The sequence below is a fragment of the Neodiprion pinetum genome, chromosome 2 (assembly GCF_021155775.2).
Source record: "Neodiprion pinetum isolate iyNeoPine1 chromosome 2, iyNeoPine1.2, whole genome shotgun sequence".
Classification (NCBI taxonomy): Eukaryota; Metazoa; Arthropoda; class Insecta; order Hymenoptera; family Diprionidae; genus Neodiprion; species Neodiprion pinetum.
Genome location: NC_060233.1, coordinates 20,982,587 through 21,002,236, shown reverse-complemented (window position 1 = coordinate 21,002,236; position 19,650 = coordinate 20,982,587). Strand labels below are relative to the sequence as shown.

At 39.3% G+C, this 19,650-nt stretch overlaps 2 protein-coding genes across 2 annotated transcripts; both read right to left on the bottom strand.

The window, feature by feature from the left end:
* Positions 1-7,945: 7,945 nt before the first annotated feature.
* Positions 7,946-11,806, bottom strand: LOC124212242 (uncharacterized). Its single transcript, XM_046612121.2, has 8 exons — positions 11,540-11,806; positions 10,440-10,689; positions 9,586-10,155; positions 9,292-9,420; positions 9,142-9,174; positions 8,829-9,049; positions 8,169-8,328; positions 7,946-8,088 (listed from the first exon to the last, which is right to left on the bottom strand). The coding sequence occupies exons 2-8, from the start codon at positions 10,669-10,671 to the stop codon at positions 7,946-7,948; spliced, it is 1,488 nt and encodes a 495-aa protein (XP_046468077.1). The 5' UTR covers positions 10,672-10,689; positions 11,540-11,806.
* Positions 11,807-17,847: 6,041 nt separating this feature from the next.
* Positions 17,848-19,383, bottom strand: LOC124212241 (uncharacterized). The gene has a single exon (XM_046612119.1). The coding sequence runs from the start codon at positions 19,381-19,383 to the stop codon at positions 17,848-17,850; it is 1,536 nt and encodes a 511-aa protein (XP_046468075.1).
* Positions 19,384-19,650: the final 267 nt, after the last annotated feature.

Below are 19,650 nucleotides of genomic sequence, written 5' to 3'. Positions count from 1 at the left end.
AAGCTATGAAGTGAACCACAATATTCTTTTCATCGCAGTATTTCTTAAACCGTGCATTTGTAAATCCTGAACCTTGGTCACAAATGATTCTTCTCGGAACTCCAAAAATGAACGAGTGTTTTTCCAACTGATTGATTGCTGTTTCTGTATCCAAACAACTTGTCAAATTTAGCGTTACAAATTTCGTAAATCCATCTATAATTACAAAAACATACTCTTTCTTGTCAGAAGGACCTGATAATTTTCCGGATATCTATCCGGATCGTATACCACGGAATATCTTTTTTCTCCATAGGATGCAGCTGACTTTGTGTCGGTCTTGACTCTGATTTACAAGTTTGGCACAAAATACAATTTTCAACGAATCTCTTAACACGCTTTGACATTTGAGGAAACCAATACAGCTCGTACAACTTATCTAAAGTCTTTTCCCAGCCCAAATGGCAGATATTCTCATGTACGTGATGTATCAGTGACCACACCATCAGTCTCGGCACAAGAGGTAACGTTATCTGTTTCGATTTTCTGTTTATCGTCCGCATCAAAATTTTGTCTCCAATTGAATATGATTTTGCTCTCTCTGATCCTTCTATTACCTCACCGTGCAAAGTTTTTATTTCGTCATCTTTCTGCTGAGCTACCATCAACCAGTCATCAGCTAATTCAATTATTTTATACAAATCTTTCTTAACTATTTTGAGTATACTTTTTTTTGTAACTGGATTACTTGACAAAAAGTCCGTATGCTTCATTCGTTGACCTGCGCGATATTATATTTCAAATTCAAATGACTGCAAATATGCCCACCAGCGATAAACTCGTGGAGTAAGATCTTTTTTAAGGCTTGCGGCTTTAAGCGAATTTATTAATTTTGCAAATTCAACTATGGTTTCATCTAATGTGACTGAGATACCATTACCTAACAATTCTTGACCCGGAATTATTTTTGTGGACAAACTTTCGTCCGGTACTACATATAAATCAATCTCAACATTGATGCTATTCAACTCTGCACACACTGAGATCATCTCACGGCAATCCACATACCCATTTCCTAAGCCCCTCAAACGCATGCAAACGACTTGTCTTTTACCAGGCAACCTCTCTGCCAAACTCTCTGTTACAAGAGAACAGTCCGAACCAGAGTCAAAGATAAACGTCAACACCTTACCGTCAGCAAGCTTCAGAGTATTCTCAGTGAAGGTAGAATTACAAAGCCTCACTACCTTCTCGTTCTTCTTAGGGCAACTCGGGGCACTGTGTCCCTCTTCCTTACAGTTGTAGCAGGTTATCGGCTTCTTTGACCCCAAAACCTCTACTGTCCAGTTCCTTAATGACCCGTGAGTAGCTGCCACGCTGTGTCTGCAGAGCTGATCGACATTCGGCCTTCCGATGTCCTTTTCTTCCACAATTGTAGCACTCGATGTCAAAACGGTGCGACTTACCATCTCGCGGCGCTAAAGTCTTAGTATGTGGACCTGAGGCTCTGGAGGATGCACGCGGTTGATGCAAGTCGGTCGTTCGTCCATCAATGTACGCTATCACTTCTTGTAGACTTTTAGGTGATTCACGCACAAAGATGTTGTGAACGAATCTATTTTGCGCCGAATAGGATAACCCCGTAAGTTGAGCGCAGTCTCGTCCACCGTTTTTCTCTCGTTGAGCCACGCTTTTAATTTTCTCCCTTTCTTCATAAAATTTTCGAGTGTAATCTCTGCGTCTTCCATCCAAATCGTGTGCAGCTCCGACGCAACGTTGTTATTTTTTGCATACGCACTTGAAAACTCAGAACGTATTTCTACCCAGCTTTTTCCTGAAGGATCCGTACCTGTGAACCACTGTGCCGCTTCGCCCTTAAATGCTTTCGCCAAGTGCTAGACAATTTCATAATCATTAGGATTATAACGGTGAATCCACTCGTCAACCATTTTCACCCAACCAGTCGCGTCAGTCGTTTTCGGATCAAATTTGATGAGATCCATCGGAACACGTTCTCGTCTGGAAAGCAGTGCAAGCAGTCGCAGATTTTCCTCCTTCAATCTTGCCTAACGTTTTCTGTGCCTACGTCTTCCACGCTTTCTTCTTCGCAAATCATCAGAATGTTCAGATTCCGAAGTCGTCGGGGATCGGTGATTGCTTTTTTGTTTTCGAGAAGTTTCTACTCTGCCTGTGTCACTCTTTGCACTTCTCCTCACACTTTCTTCTACATCTTCTGCCACACTGAAATCTTCCTCGCTTCTTTCCATCTCTATCTCGAAAATTTACTCAGTTTTTCACTTCTACACGCTGAAACGTTCTTTATACCACTTCTGATGTCAGATATACAAAGATCAATAAAGAGCATTACACAGTTTATTCAATTGGAAACCGCAGAGACACGGAAAAACACAACTTTATCCAAATCGTTTTGAAAATCATTCTAAAAGAAGTAACTAAGTTGAACAAGAACAAAACAAATCCAACCAAAACAAGTTCCATCAATGTAATACAACCGGTGATCAAAATGTAGCAATGACACAATACGGTTATGCGACATATATATATTATAATTCTCAAATAATTTTTAAGAGAAGAAAAATTTTTTAAACAAAAAACATATTCAACATTAATTGAATTTTTGAAAAATAAATATAATTATTGAAAAAATCTTATATATTTTTTGATTGTTTGCTCGCATATCATTCAAAATGAGAATATGATTCATTGAAAGAATGCCTTCCAATGTACTTCATGTATTGTAATTTGGAGCATCTATACAATGGATTAGAACTAATTGAAAAGTTTGAAGAAAACGTACAGATAGATACATAATTAATTATTCAATTTCATATTTTCAATTTTAAAAAATTGATTATCCATTAATTTGAGAAGAATAATTTATTTAAATTGATTATTTTTTTTTATTATCAAATTATTTAATTCAATTACCCCCATTTATATTCAATTATACTGATGTATAATTTATATATACGAGTATATTGTTACAAAAGGTGAAATCACCCGTTTTGCCCTCTCTTCAATGATCTAGTAGTCATCATAGATAAAAGACGTTTATAAACCTCTCATGTCTTTTAGAAGAATAAAGTTGCTGCGTCAACCAACATTATTGTAACAACAGTCTTGTTTCAGCCTTTAAACGAGAAACACATATTACGCAATTAAAGCATTTTCACAACATTTTATTCACGTTCTTGATTTTGACTTGATAATTAAACTTGCGGATCCATATTATATTTCCGTTACGTCAAAGAACGTTACAATATATATATATATATATATATATATATACATCATATATACAACGTGAATAAAATGTTGTGAAAATGCTTCAATTGCGTAATATGTGTTTCTCGTTCAAAGGCTGAAACAAGACTGTTGTTACAATAATGTTGGTTGATGCAGCAACTTTATTCTTTTAAAAGACATGAGAGGTTTATAAACGTCTTTTATCTATGATGACTACTAGATCATTGAAGAGGGGGCAAAGCGGGTGATTTCACCCTTTGTAACACTACTCCTCTCCAAGGAAAAGAGTAATATATATTTATATGTATCAAAATAAAACGTGAATAATAAATTCCTTACTCATCTTCTTATTTAATTAAATCAATTTATATATGCATGTGTAAGAAATGCCGAAATATTTATTAGCGTATGTAAGTTATATTCGATAATCAGTGCAAAATTACGTAGAGTCGTAAGCAACAAGTAATAATGAGCTCAAGATGACGATGTTTTTCGTTTGGCACTCTATCGAGAAGTGATCGTCGCCTCGGTGGTCGAAGCGCCGATCCCTCAGTGATTCATGGGGCTCACTAGCCCTTTGTCCTAGCCACTTATCGCCTCAGATGAACAGTGAGACGTTGGTCTCAAGTGGGCCCCTTTCGTCAACACGTGCATCATAAACAGCGAGACGTTGGTCTCAAGTGGGCCCCTTTCTTCAACACGAGCATCGAGAGAAACTGTTGCGTTCGTTGCGTTCAGTCGTCCATCCTGACGTACTCGCGTCCTCGCGAAGGTAGTATCTCGGGTCTTACGATGTTGCACTCAGTTGACCCGCACCCGTGGGAGACCGTGTGGATGTTGATGCCCCCCCGCGTGGCCATGCTTCGGGTTACTATGCGCTCGTCTGAGCACATAAAACAACATTGAATAGCTTGCTGCGTTACCCCCCTTCTTCACCACTTAGCATGCTTTATTTCACGTGCAGTTTGTGTGCATAATCCAAGCTGGGCCCAATCAATCGCTTAGTGCTCATTAAACGACTCATGCAACGATCATATTGATCCTACGATTTGATCATTTGGTCACCCTGTCATTCCGAATCCGTGACCATCCGATCGTCCCCGACGACTGCGCATCGACACATATAATGCCAATCGTCACCCAGTCACCCCGTCATTCCGGATCCGTGACCGTCCAACCATCTTCCACGATTGCGCATTAACACATATAATGCCAATCGCCGCCCGGTCACCCCGTCATTCCGGATCCGTGACCGTCCAACTTCCTCCAACGATCGCGCATTAACACATATAATGCTGATCGTCTCCCGGTCACCCCGTCATTCCGGATCCGTGACCGTTCAACTATCTCCAATGATCGCGCATTAGCTCGTATAATGCCGATCACCTCCCGGTCACCCCGTCATTCCGGATCCGTGACCGGTCGATAATTTATCATCCCCTGAGGACGAAACCTGGACGGGCTGCAAGGGCTCACCTTCCACGTTGCGCGTCTCAGCACGGCCTGGGACCTGAAGCTCTTCCTCGCTATCATCCGACTCGGTGTCACTGACTCCTGTATTCCAAAGCTTTAGTTTTTCGCCCGGAACCACGCACAGTACGGTTTCTGCGTGCGCTGAGCACCCTTGACGTCCTCGATGACGTACCTATCACGGTCTATTACCCTAGTGATTTGATACGGCCCAGCGTACTTTGGCAACAACTTTTTACTTGCACCATCGTTCGTACAGACAATAGGTCTGGCTACAACAATGTCTCCGCAATCAAATTTTCTGGAAGGAGCTCTCTTTTTATTGAACCTTGCCTCTTGCTCGCTTTGATTCCGCCGCATAACTTTACCGGCTGCCTCTCGAGTTTTTTCTCGGTTGTCATCGTACCGAGGTTCTCCTATGCTATTAAGGATTCGTGACTTGACCGCATTGCGAGGTCTAAAACCCAACAATAATTCTGAGGGGCATTTTCCCGTTGCCTTATTGATCGTGTTATTTAAACCCCAGACTACTCGCGGCAAGATCTGATCCCATCTCTTTTCTTCACTCGAGCTAGCCGCTAACGTGCTAAGGATCGTCCTGTTATATCGCTCGACCTGGCCATTCGCCCTTGGAGTGGCTACTGCGGTTGCTATGTGTTTGATACCTCTTTCCTTACAAAATTCTTTAAATTTTTTCCCAGTGAACGCACTTCCTCGATCACTAATAATACGTTGCGGAAACCCGAATGTTTCACCAATGCTGGTTAACAGTCGTTCAACAAACATTGTCTTGGTGTTCTTTACCGCTCTCGCAAATACAAATTTCGTGAATGATTCTACCACTACGAGTAAATATGAATTATTGGATGTACTCTTTACGAACGGTCCCAAGTGGTCTATGTGTACCGTGTGCATAGGCATAGAGACTTTTTCTATCGGGTTCAAATAACCTGGCCGCGTTCCGGCCGGCTCCTTATTATAAAGGCACTCCAAACAGGTGGCGACGTAACGTCTCACATAACGCCGCATCGAACCAAACCAATAGTCCGCCTGTAATTTCCCAAGCGTCTTTGTCACCCCGAAATGACCCATTTCGTCGTGGCAAAGTCTCACAATCTTTTGTCTCGCTGCCTTCGGCACAGCCCACTTGAGGCCGTCCGGCGTTTTTCTAAACACCCGGTTCTCCTTGAGCGCGTAATCAGATTTGATTTGTTTTTCCTCAGCGTCTTTCGCTTCTCTGTTTAACACTTCGTGCACGTATCTTAATCGCAGATCTTGCATCTGCGCAATTAACAACCAATCTCCGAGTTCGATATGTAATAACCCTACGTCCTCTATCTCCTTCGATTTATTATCGGTCCCGTCTGGATTGCGGCTGAGTACGTCGACATGTGGCATTTTCCTTTCAGCCCTATATTCAATGGAACAGTCGAATTCCTGCAATTGGATCCACCACCGCGCCACGCGTGGTAATAGATCCCGTTCAACAAAAGTCGCGCTTAACGCACTACAGTCGCTTACGATTTTAAACCGGACTCCTAATAAATAAACTCGAAATCTCTGCAGACTGTTTACGACCGCAAGCGTTTCGAGTTCATACCCAGGCAACATAGTTTCGTAACAAACACATATAAATTATGTTACACTTAGTTCCGTGAATATCACAGGTATGTTGTATGAAACGTGAATGTAATGGTCCAGGCACTCTAAAATGTCCGCCACATATCATGCTAGAGTTTCGTCACGATCGTGTTGAATGGCTACATGCTAGTTACGTTGCTGAAGCGTGAATTTGGCAGAACAGAGACGTCACAATGTTACGTTAAGGCTACATAGCAATCATGCACCGCTTGAAATCGGAGTTACATGGCCTCCATGTCGCTAAGGTGTTTCAGGAAATGATGGTAGGTATCAGATACATCACGATCAATTATCCATAAATGTATCAAGTATATAACTATTGTTCTGTGAGATATAGTATTCTCGTTTATTATATTATGTATTACTTATTGACTTGCTCATAAATAGAGCATACAAAGATCGTATCGTACATTTGTACTAATTCTCATACGTATATATCTATTTAACACACAAACATAAATTCAAAAGCTTAATTGGATATTAGGAACAATATCATTTTACAGTCTTATTGAATGTTTGATTCTTGTATTACCTAATCCACATCACAGAAATAGTTTATCTTAATATTATATTTTATTATTTAGGCCTTTATTTGATTGAGTATATATATTAATATTATGAAAGATATGAAATATGTGTCGAAATATAGTACATGGAGGAGAAAAAAAAACGTTTCATCAAACAAAGTGAATAATAAGCATTAATGTTCAAAAAATTAAGAAAGTAGCGAAGTAGAGAAGCCATACCTTTGTGTATAGTAGATCATTACTAAGTGAACTTTGAAGTACATGTTGACCGCTCCTAACAGCAAGTCCCTAACTCGCGAGCTCCGGTTATAAAGACCTTAGGAGCTCCGAGTATAGCGATCTCTGTAATCGGACTATATAGAGTGCCTGAAATAAGTCTTTACAAGCGGAGCTCGTGAGTTAGGGTCTTGCTGTTAGAAGCGGTCGAGTGTATGTATACTTTTCTTCTTCAAACTTATTTAGTCATCTACTAATTTATTATACTTCATTGATGGGCATAGTATTGAAACTATTTCAAGGCACGAACACTTCAGTGCTTTCCTCTGTTATTCTATTGGTTAAATTATCACAATCTCGTAACTGGACGATGTGTTTGTTTTGATAAGGCCAGAAAACCTCTGACAATTAACGTAATCGTCGATATTGAATAGAGTGAAAGAAATAGAAGAAGTTTAAATAGTGAAAAAAAATGTCCAAATACTACGTATAATATTTCTATTGTGACCACACTGTACGTGTATCTATAACAATATGAGCACGTAGCTCATTTTATATAATATTTCATCAATCAAATTTGTCTTTTTTAATCTTAATAATCTAAGTAAAAAATTTTCTCAACGTTGAACACGAATAAACTATAAAATAAATCTTTGTACTTTGTACTTTCCAGGTCTTTAATTGTTTGGTATAGACTACCAAAGTAAACGTTAGATATTTAGAAAGGTACGAAGACTAGGCAAGATAATGGGGAAATGAGACCTGCATCTCCTCCTTATGTACCCCATAAATCTGTTTGGGGCATCTTATGGAAACTGTCATGGTTTAGCGCGTCATCATCTGTACTAATTATTAGCTGCAGGATGTGGTTGAGGTCCGTTCTTTTTTGTATTCTCTCTCTTGAACCGCTGTTTAGCTTGGCGGAACCATTCTGACACCGTATCTTCAAATTCTTTATCTGTACAGGTGTATGACAGTCTCACTCCATCTGTAGAGTTAAGTACAAGTTAGTGTCGTATTGATGCCTACTCACTGTTCTGTGAATGTAGCTTTAATAATCACACTAACCTTTGATGGCTGCTGTGACTTTCAAATTTGAAAGTTGAAAATTGGCCCTCAGACCGCACCATGAAGCGTCTTTAGCGAAGTCGTTGGTGAATACTTGTCGCAATATTCTCAAAGTATTTTCTTTGGCACTGTTCCCGCCAATTTGTCCAACATACTTTACCTGAGAGTAACAATATTACCATAAAGATAATTATTTTCATTTGGAAAGTTTATGTATCAAATATTTTGTAAAAAAATGCCTGTACATGACTGATCAATTCTCATAGGAACATATTCAACGGTCGTTGCTTCGAAAGGATATTTTGAGAGAAACTCGCTTGAAATTTTGCCAAAATAGTCGGCTTTTGAATCTTTGAATGACTAAAAAAAGACAAATCGTAATACTCTTGCTATGAATTTCCCATGATACAATAAAAGTGATTAAGATTCCCAGCCGTACCTCTTCAGAAAAATTTCCTACACACACACTCTCATCAGAGTTGAATTTTTTACAATACATTTATTACCATAATCAAAGAATGATTGGAGGCATTTTTGATTTTCAGTTGATTCAACCGTCTGTTAATGTTTCAGAATACGAAAAGAAACAATTCTGTCCAAAATTGAATGAGCAGGTCTACTTGCTAATTCCCTTGTAAAAATACATCATGAATCACTCACAAAAGTACTGCAAAAATCTGCATCAGCCAATTTGTTTTCAAACGCTTGTATATCAGCAGTGTTTTTGAATGGAAGATCGTCTGTAACCTTTTTAAAATCTTTTCCGTGACCTACAGTTCCATGTTGACCCACTTTCTTTTCAATCTCAGCTAAACGTCGATCCACTAATTGTTGAGTGACCAATATCTCAGCCAATAGTGTGGTTAATGCCGAGAATTTTTCTGTACAAACACAAATACGTAATCGAAACTGAATACAAAATTCAAGCAGGACTTGGTCACTCTAAAATTTTTTAAAAACGAATCAAGGTTACCCTCTATGAGTATTCTTGTCTTTTCCTGAGAATCTGAAAGCAAAATAATCGTATTGTACTCGAGCCCATGTACTTCCATTGTGAACCATAAATATTATTTTGATCCAAGAAAATTTGCACTGCGTATGTCGCAATTTCTCATATACGTACTATTACATAAGTCAGGGAGACTACCGTCAAATAATATTGAGTGCCCTTCTAGACCCTGATGAGCAGAAGGGTGTAAAGCACTAGCATTTAGGGAAGGATCACCGCGTCTTTTTGTACTGCTTGGAAAGTCTGTAGATAAAAAAAAATACGCTTATCAACCAAATAAAAAATTGGACGGTACCCAATTATCATTCATTAAGGTTATTCTACACTACTAAATCCAAATCATAGACCACTCATGCACACATGCCACCTTTAGGAACTTGTATAAAAAAATACTATCCATATATGTACCTGCAGCTCCATTATCCGCATTTATGTCAAAATCATCTACTACAATATCGATGGGCCAAGACTCAAATGCATGAGGTGTTGACGATAGGTTGGTATCTTTCCCTACGATATGTTTCGCTCGTGCCGGGGGGATACTAATAGTATTCGTATTAGTCGAGTTAAAATCAATGGGTAAATGCTCAATGTCTATTATTGTCTGAGAGTCTGATAGTGGATTACTATTCTTTGTTTGGCTTCGTTTTGATGACTTTGGGATATCTGTCTGATTAGGTATATCAGGGGATGATTTTTTTTTTTGAATATCTGTCTGATCAGGTATATCAGTGGATCGATTTGTAACGGAAGGTTTCATATTCTTCTTTTTATCAAGTTTCGGTGGCTCTGGCATCGAGGTTGTTGTGGGATGTTCACTGTCAGGCGAATCTTCCCTATCGGTAGATTCTTCCCTTACGCGAGGAAGCGGCTGTTTCCTTTTTCTAAGATATGGTTTATCACCTTGACTTTGACTTGAGCTACTCTCACTTTCAGATTTTTTAGTTGAAGCCGCAGACCGAGCTTTCTCCAAATTTTCTGTAAATATGAGAATTGTAAATATTCAATTATGTCTACCTAGCTTGTTACATTACGCTATTAATCGAGTAAATGAATCATATTACGATCTGCTAAATTATCATGATTGGAAGATTTTTTCAAACGCTCAATGACATTCAAGTACTTTAAATTGCATAGTTTTTTTTTGGCATAAACACGAAGCATTCTACAGTATATCACGGAGCTTTAGACGATCACTTAATTTTCAATTGAGTTCACAAAAGCAAGGGGGCCTATTACATGCAGTTTATACAATTATTTACCGTAATAGCCTTCAAATTTAACATGGCAGAGTATCCACTTTCTACTGTCTTTTACAGGGGGCTTTCGTTTTGTTATGTATGATTTTACGTCTGCCGTTTTCGGCCACCAACACTCAGTTTTGGTAGCAGTGAGCCATGTACTTGGAACTTCGGACGTTATATCATCGTCCCCATCACTAAAATCATCTTCGTCGAGAAACGTAACGACAGCGTATGGTCCAGTCAGAGTCATTGTCAGTAAATGAATTCACTAGATAACAAAAGTATAGAACAATATATTATTAACAATGAATTTCATCACTTGAGATCAAGCAGGGTGGCAACAAAAGACCCAAGTTATGCAATCGACATCGCTAAAACATGGTCCATAGTTTCCTTTGAGGACTAAAAACTTTATATTTGTCAATATCAAAATATAAAATTCTGAATTTCTGAGGAAGACGTCGAGTCATGTAGTAGAAACATTAATTGGATATCTAATTCATTCTATCATAGCCTCCCTACCTCAATTAGATGCTCTATTGCTATCTATTGTAAATCTTAATGGATCTCAACAATAAGTTTCATCGAACAATGTACTCAATTACTTCCATTATTTATATTGAAAACTTGAAGAATAGTCGCCGGGTTATGATCATTGAATTTTAATGAAAACCAAGGGATTTTTCGAAATATCTTCTTCTGTAAAATTAAGAAAATCGAAACCACAGATTTTCATCTCTCCAATCGCGCTAACAATATATCATTTGCATATAATATATCGCACGTGCATTTCGAGAATAGTGCGATTTTTTCTCTTACGGTAATTTAAAGTACCTACATACATTTGCCAAATTTAATATTGATCAGGAATTTCTTCCATTTGGGATCAATTACTGTCTGAATCTGCGGGGAATGCGTAATATATACGAGACGAATTTATTATCGGTTGCACACAAGTTGCAAAAATGGATAGGTTATAGAAACGTAAGTAGGTAGCAAATACCATAAGTGGTAACCTAGATCCAGAACTAAATTGAGTCGATTTTAGCTGTAAGCTGATTAAATGTGAAAATTTGAAACAAAACAGAGAAATAAAGGATTATCGGTTCGGTACGTACCTTGCAAACCGCGTGGTGAGATCCGTACACGCACGTGTGAGACTTGTTGAAGCTCGGCTTGTAAGAGCGTTACAAAGTGGTGCGTACGTATAGGAGCCTGCGCGCGCAGGGTAGGCTCGCATAGGTGAACTGCTTGCTTAATTACGCGTCGGAAATTCAAATCTCGTGAACCATCGGAAATACGACACTATCTCGCTCGTTTATGGGCATTTTCAAACACTTGTGTTCAATGTGTCTGGCCTCAATCACAACGAATTCGTAACGTTCCTCATCTACTACATTAATACCGACTTCCGAAGAGTCGCAGGGCTTATCGAAGAATAATTTCGAATCCCGATATTTTTTTCCGTACAAAAATATTTTGTTCTTTCTGAGGAAAATACGGTTGACGGCTATAATGTTTTCATTGCGTAAAAGAACACAGTTATCACTTTTTTTTGTACCCAAGAAGAAGTTTTCATACTCTACTGACTTTATAAATCGTCTACCCTCACTGTCTTCTCCGGTGCTGGCAAATTTTATAATCGGATACTCTCTTTGTGCAGGATTTATTTTCAGTTCATTTTCTTCGTGGACCCTGTTGATAAATTGTTGTAAGGGTTTGTTCGATGTTTTAACTTTTTTCTTAATTTTTTGCATAAAATTTTCATATTTAAAAGCACTGAACTTTTCGAGAGGGCCGAGTAATTGTACATCGTCACAAATATGGATTAAGTTGTGAACATTGTGAGAAATATGTTCTGCACCGTACAACCGTGAATAATTTGATACAAAATATATCAATAAGCTCCGTGCGTAGTCTATCAGTGTCGTAGAATATTTTTCGCTGGATAAAATTCGTACAGCGACACTGAGGCTAAGAAAGTGATAATATTTATCTTTATCTAAATGTTCTTTAAATATTATCGGTCCAGTATAGAGTAAGAGTTGTCTTAGCTCCGTTGCCTTATATCGATCGACTTGCTCTAACGGTCTCGGCTTTCTTGCAAATTCTTTAGATAATGTTGCGGCTAACGACATCAAGTAATCGGAGGCCGCCTTCAATTGTGCACTGGTCATCCGCACATTTTTTCTTCCTTTTACCCAGAATTGAAGCAGCTTTTTCATGATACCAAGGCATAAGAGATGCATATAATCCAGTGGGAACTGGCTCACCATTCCTATCTTCAAGTCTTCGAGAATGGATCGCTTCTTGTGATATTCTTCGTTGACTTTCAATCTGAATGATTCATCTGTTCTCAAAGTAGCATCAACTTCAGGATACGTCACACGATTTGCCTTAAATTTACCCTCTTGCATACATTTGCTACATCCAAAGTATGCGTTATGTCCTTTGGTACCAGTGATGTAGGCTTTCGCAGGTGCATCGCATATGAAGACGTTCAGTTCACATGATATTTTGTGGCCTTCTATTTGTATACCCGACTCACAAACCTTCAAAGCATCCTCGACAAAATATTTCAAGAAGTCGTTACAATCCAGAGGTTTCTCATTGCCATGGTATATGCCAACGACGCAAGGCTGAGTATGAAAAGGTGCTTCAATAGCCGTTAAAATTGGCCAAAACTGGCTTCCAGAGCTTTTCGTTAAAGGTAGACCATCCACATTCATATTGAATTTGATTACTGATGGAAAATCTTTAGGCGCATAATACTTTAAAACAGATTTAGTTAAAGCATTGGCCAAACCAAAATGATAATAGTTACCCGGTGACATACTGGTAGTTTTTATATTTTTTGGTGTTTGCATAAAAGTCCTTGCGTCAGATGGCAAATCATGTCCATATTTCTTCAAAATTTTCAACAAATTGCTCAGATGGTTTTGACTTATTGATGATTCAATAGCCCAATTCTGAATTTCCGTATAGATATCAGAATTATTTTTGTTTCTATGCTGTTCACAATCTTCAGTATTCTTTGTGAAATAACTACTGCTACCGCTAGTATCAGGCTCACCATTGAAGTTTTCGTCTCTAGCTGGACTGCTTTGTTCTGTCTCGAGAAAATTATATTCTGAATACCCTGCCTCTGATGCTTCAACATTAGGATCTGTATTTTCTGAGCTATTGTCGTTCAAATTATGCTCACATTTTTCACTATTAGTTTTTGAGCTTACTTTTTTTAGCACTTTTTTCAATTTCTTAGCTTCTTTTAAAATTAATCGTCTTCGCTGCCTTGTAGACAGAATAGTAATCTCCTTTCCAATCTTGGGCATCTTCCGATAATATCATGTGAAAATGATCGAATGCATTGAAATGCTCATCAACCGCATTAGCATAATATCCAGATTTTCGATTCCTTAATTTTTTTCGTGGTTTTTATACAAATTCACTCACTAAACAGAGTCGATTAAACCGACGACTCGGCTTGAATAAGAAAAATATAAACTAATTACCTGATATTATATTTATAGTAACGAATTACCTGATATTATATTTATTAGTAATTGGTATTGAAGTCACAAATAAAACACACGACGCGTCTGCATAATATTATGCTTCACTTGTAAGAACTTGCAGGTTATGTGTTCGAGGTTATGTTTCCACTTTCAGAGATGGCGCAGTAGCAGATACGCAGAAACATAGGAGCCGTAGATCTCGGTATACGTTGCGCTTATGCGCACATAAGTTATGTATCCGTGCTGTCTCTTTCAAGGGATGGTACAATCAAAGATACGCTGTAACGTAGATGCGGCAGATTGCGGTTACAGCTTGCGTACGTTATGTTAGTTACGTCACACTTGATTCCTCAAATATGTAAAGTAAATGTTACACTGTTCCATATACGTTATGTACAAACGGTCCGTATGTCTTACATCATTTCTATGGAAAGTATTATCGCATATACACCATAGCATATACTTTACGTAACACGCTGGTGTGGCTGTGATGGATTGTCGTTATATGGAGTTTACGTTTCCGATATGTTAGTTCTACTTTTATTACGTAAAGATTACGTTTACAGTTGAACGTATCAGGATCATCACAATAAAGACGTCACATTCATGTCAAAAGATTAAATTGTTACCTGGGTACGAATGATATTTTTGTTCCTCTTTAGTGGTCTGTCGGCTAAAGTAAGCAATTGGCTTTAAATCATTCTCGATTTGTTGTTGCAACAAGATACCGCCCAACCCTAGCTGACTCGCGTCCGTGTGTAATTCGACCTCTGCACTCTGCTTATATATTGCTAGGATAGGCCTCGAAATCAGTTTTTGTTTTAACATATCGAAGGCACACTGTTGCTCGTCACCCCAACACCAAGCTACAGTCTTCTTTGTCAACGTAGTAAGGGGTCGAGCAATAACGGCGAAGTCTCGAATAAATTTTCAGAAATAGCTCGCAAAGCCGATGAACTGTCTCACACCATGCACGTTCGAAGGCACTTGAAAATTTTTTACGGCGTCGATTTTATGACTACTCGGCCGTATCCCTTGCTGGGTCACTTCGTACCCGAGGTAGTCAACCTTCGTTTCGAGGAATGTGCATTTACCCATATTTAGTTTTAGTTGTGCCTCTCGTAATGCCTGCAATACCAACTACAGTGCATGCAAACCCGATGTGACGTCTTTAGATGGAATAAGAATGTCGTCCATATACGCTAGGACGGAAATCTGACCCTTAAGCGGGTTTACTACTCTGTTTATCAAACGTTGAAAGACTGCGGGCGCATTTGCCAACCCAAAAGGCATTTGAAGAAATTTATACTGCCCGTCCGGTGTTACAAAAGATGTTTTCTTTATTGATTTCTCTGCAACTGGTATCTGATAATACCCCGAGGCCAAATGTAAACTCGTGAAACAGGCGCTCCCCTGCAGACTGTTTAACTGATCTTCGATCAACGGTAGTGGGTATCTATCTTTCTTCGTAATTGCATTTAACGCGCGGTAATCGACACACATCCTAATGTCCCCGTTCTTCTTGCGCACTAGCAAAATGGGACTTGAGAACGGAGAATTCGAATCTCGCACGATATTATTCTCCTTTAACTCGTCTATAATCTTACTAACCCTTTCCCGCTCTGAATAAGAGAGTCGATAAGGTCGATAAGTTACAACTGAATCGCTCTTCAATTCTATTTGAATTTCCGCGGCTTGGGTGGCCCCTAATTCCGAAATATTCAGTGCAAAGCAGTCGCAGTACGAGTCAAGTAATTGGAATAGGCTTTTCTTTGTATCCTCTGATACACTAGGGTCGACTTCAACTTGATCTCTTGGAAGACCTTCTTTGCCTGCACTTTTAATTCTACAAAGAACTCGAAATTTACTTTCGGCAAGCGACTCTGGTCTTGCTAACTCTGCCCTAGCGATAATTATTTCTCTGTGAATTGTCAACGATTAATCCGACAAATTAATAACTGGCAATGTTCCCGATTTAGTACTAATAACGCATCTTGGGATGCAGTATTCTCTACCCTCTTCGCCTCGTACGCTCAGCTCTATGTATAAGTCACCAGAATAATTATTTTGCACCGCTACCTTAACGTCTGCTCTATTCTATTATTGAATCTTGGTGATCGGTCAATTAAGTAAACGTATTTTTAGTTAACGTTTCGACCCGGATATGGGCCCACCTCAGAACGATTTATTTATTTAACTGTCAAGAACAACAAAAATTTTTTTACAATAGAAGTACAATCAGACATTAAATATTGTAGATGTAATACTCTTAGGGCTATTATATATTATTGGTTAGTGAGAACATTTTGATTGATTGAAAAAAGATAGGCTTAGAGTGTTATTTACCTTTTTTAAAGTAAGCGGACTAAGATGCAGTCGAATTCATAATTTACAATTTGTGGAGACAATGTTCTTTGAGTGACGGTAGTCATTGTCACTATTCTAGTTGTTTTACATGTAGTAGTTAAGAGTTGGAAGTCATTAATTAAAAACATTAAAGAACTATGTTTCTTCACAGTATATATGTCATTGTATTAAAAGGTTTTAAAGAAGGTCTTTTTAGCAGTAAAATTAGTTTGCACAGTGTCTAAGAAGTGGAGCTGGGGTCTTTATGACTATGTTCCCCATGTCTAACAAAAATTATTATTGGTTGAACAGATTGGGTCAACTGGTGAATAGTGACTGATGGGAGAAACAAATATGATCCAGAGTGAAGGTGAACCTAATATAAACAATTATACAGAAAAACAGAAAAATATTTTGTGAAAAAAATTATGTAGAAAAAATGTGCTATGGGGACAATAATTTTATGTATCTAGTTAAGGTTAAAAAATGTGTGTTGTGTGGGCAGAGATTAGAGGTTTGTAAATATTACTTAAATGTTCAACATCTTGTCCAAGATTAACAGAATTGGTGTGTCCTACAATATTGCACATTTCTAGTGATAGTCTTTCATAATAATCAGGTTCTTCACAAAGGATGTTTGTATTGTCGTAGTTGAAAGTATGTTGTTTATTGATCATATGTTTTGTCAGAGCAGTGTGACGTTCTTCAATCTCATGTACATTACGTTGATGTTCTTTGATTCTGGTGTTTAGGTGGCGGCCAGTTTGTCCGATATAAACTTGGTTGCAATCATTGCAAGGTATTTTATACACAACATTGGATCGTTTGCCCTTGGGGATCCTATCTTTTCCCGTGTCAAAGACTAATTGTGAATGTTTTGAACTTTTTCCAACAAACTTGACATTATGTTTGGTAAATAGACGGTTCAATGACCCAAAGAGACCAGATACATATGGGATGGGAATAAATGTAGTAGCAAGTCTATTGTTATCGTCAGCGGGAGCAGAGTCAATATTATTGTCGGGTAAGTTGTTGATGTAGGAGCGTTTCTTATTTATATGTTTGTGTAATAGGCCATGAGGATAATCATTTCATCTTAGTATATTGTATATGAGTGACAGATTTTTTACGTGGAATTCTGTACTTGAAAGTTTGATGGCTCGGTCAACGAGGTTAATGATGGTGCCTATTTTGTAGGACATCGGGTGGTGAGAATTAAAATTGTAATATCTTTGAGACCAGGTTTTTTTGTGGAACCAATCTTTTTTGATATTATTGTTGTTGTGAATCAGCAATAAATCTAGGAAATTGATGGCGTTATTATCTTCTATTTCAATAGTAAATTGTAATCGTGGATGATATCGGTTGACCAATAATATATAATAGCCCTAAGAGTATTACATCTACAATATTTAATGTCTGATCGTACTTCTATTATAAAAAAATTTTTGTTGTTCTTGACAGTAAAATAAATTAATCGTTCTGAGGAGGGCCCATATCCGGGTCGAAACGTTGACTAAAAATACGTTTACTCAATTGACCGATCACCAAGATTCAATAATAGATTATATACGAGGTCGAGAATTCCTACTCATCAGTTTAATGTCTGCTCCATGACGCGGGGGAATAATAGTCTCCTCCGCTGCGCTTAGAGTCACCTTTCGAGGTGGCAACTGCTCCATTTTCGGCAATGTAGCCAGCGACACGTCGAACAGCCGCAAGTTGCCATCTCTCTGGACCGTGGTGACACCAGGTAACCCCAAAAAGGGTTGTCCCACGATGAGCGGTACCCCTTGGATCTCGTCTGGGACGACAAGTACGTCCACTTGCCCCTCTGCCAGGTCAATCCTCATGTTCGCCTTGGTAGTGCCATACGGGCGAACCTCCCCTCCACCGTACCCTCGGAGGACCACGTCCGTTGGTTGCAGGTGTAACTGCATCTTGTCCGTTTCGCTTTTCTTCAGAGTGACACATTCGCTCCCGCCATCGATGTACGATCGTAAAAGTGTACCGTCGAGAATCGCGTCATGCAGCCGCATATCCCCACTCTTTTGTTCAACACCGATACTCCGCACATTTTTCACTGTTTCCTCCTTCACCTTCGGACACTGCCGTGACATGTGTCCCACCTCGTTACAGCGAAAGCACCGCATAGTTGCCAGCTTGTTCGAAGGGCCCCCTGATGATCCACTTGGCCCTCGTTTTTCCCTTTCGTCGTTTCGCGGGACCCGCTTGGGCTTCCACTTGTTATGGCCGCCCGAGTCTTGCCGTCCACGGTCGTTGTCCTTTCTGCCAGCACATGTGTCGACACGCTTTTCCATTAAAGTATCTGTTTTGCTCAAAAAGATACGTAGTGCCTCGGATGTTTGGAAATCGTTTTGCTTGATTGCGTTTTTCAAGGCCTGATCGAAGATTCCTTGCGCAATACAATCTGCAGCGTCTTTTCCTTCGAACCCACATGCTCTTACAAGGGCTGCTTTTCCGAAAAAGTATCGCATCATACTCTCGTTCTTTGTCTTCGTCCGTGCCAACATTACAGCAAGCTTATCGGGTAGCGATGTGTGGTCGGTGAATGCCTCGAGTAACTTCTCCTTCCACTTGGTCCAACTGAAGTCGACGGTTGACAATCTGTCGTACCACGTCTTCGCCACACCTCGTAGATTCTCCAGCGCGAAGCTACTAACGGCGATGTCATCCCATTCGTGGATCTTTTTCAACTCCTCCACCCTCTGGATCCACACTTCGATCGTCTGACTCTTCTGGCTAGGGTCAAACAATGGAATTGACCGCTTGCCCTCCGTTGTCTTTCGCGGTCCGTGCTTCTCCGCGACGATTGTCACTGTCTCGATTAACTTTTGAAAGGCTCCCTGCCAGCCCGAAGAACGATCGTCACTAGGTGTGCATAGATCGATCGGTGTATGCCACTGATAATGTCTGCTGCGAGATCGCCCCCGAGAGCGCTCGTGGCGTCTCTCCGATGATCTCTCCTTTTCTTCGCGTCGTCTACGGCTCGATCGCAGAGGCGGTGTATATCGAGGAGTTGTCTTACGACAATTAGATCTCGATGGAGATCTACGAGATCCGCCGTTCGAGCGACCCATCGTATAATAGTTTAACACGTTTACGATTACTCGTACACTTTACACCGTCCTCACAGTAGTTGTCACACTATTACACGCACACCACAAAAGATAAAAACAAGTTCTTCATCCCACTTCTGAACTGTAAGAAATGCCGAAATATTTATCAGCGTAAGTAAGTGATATTTGATAATCAGTGCAAAATTACGTAGAGTCGTAAGCAACAAGTAATAATGAGCTCAAGATGACGATGTTGTTCGTTTGGCACTCTATCGAGAAGTGATCGTC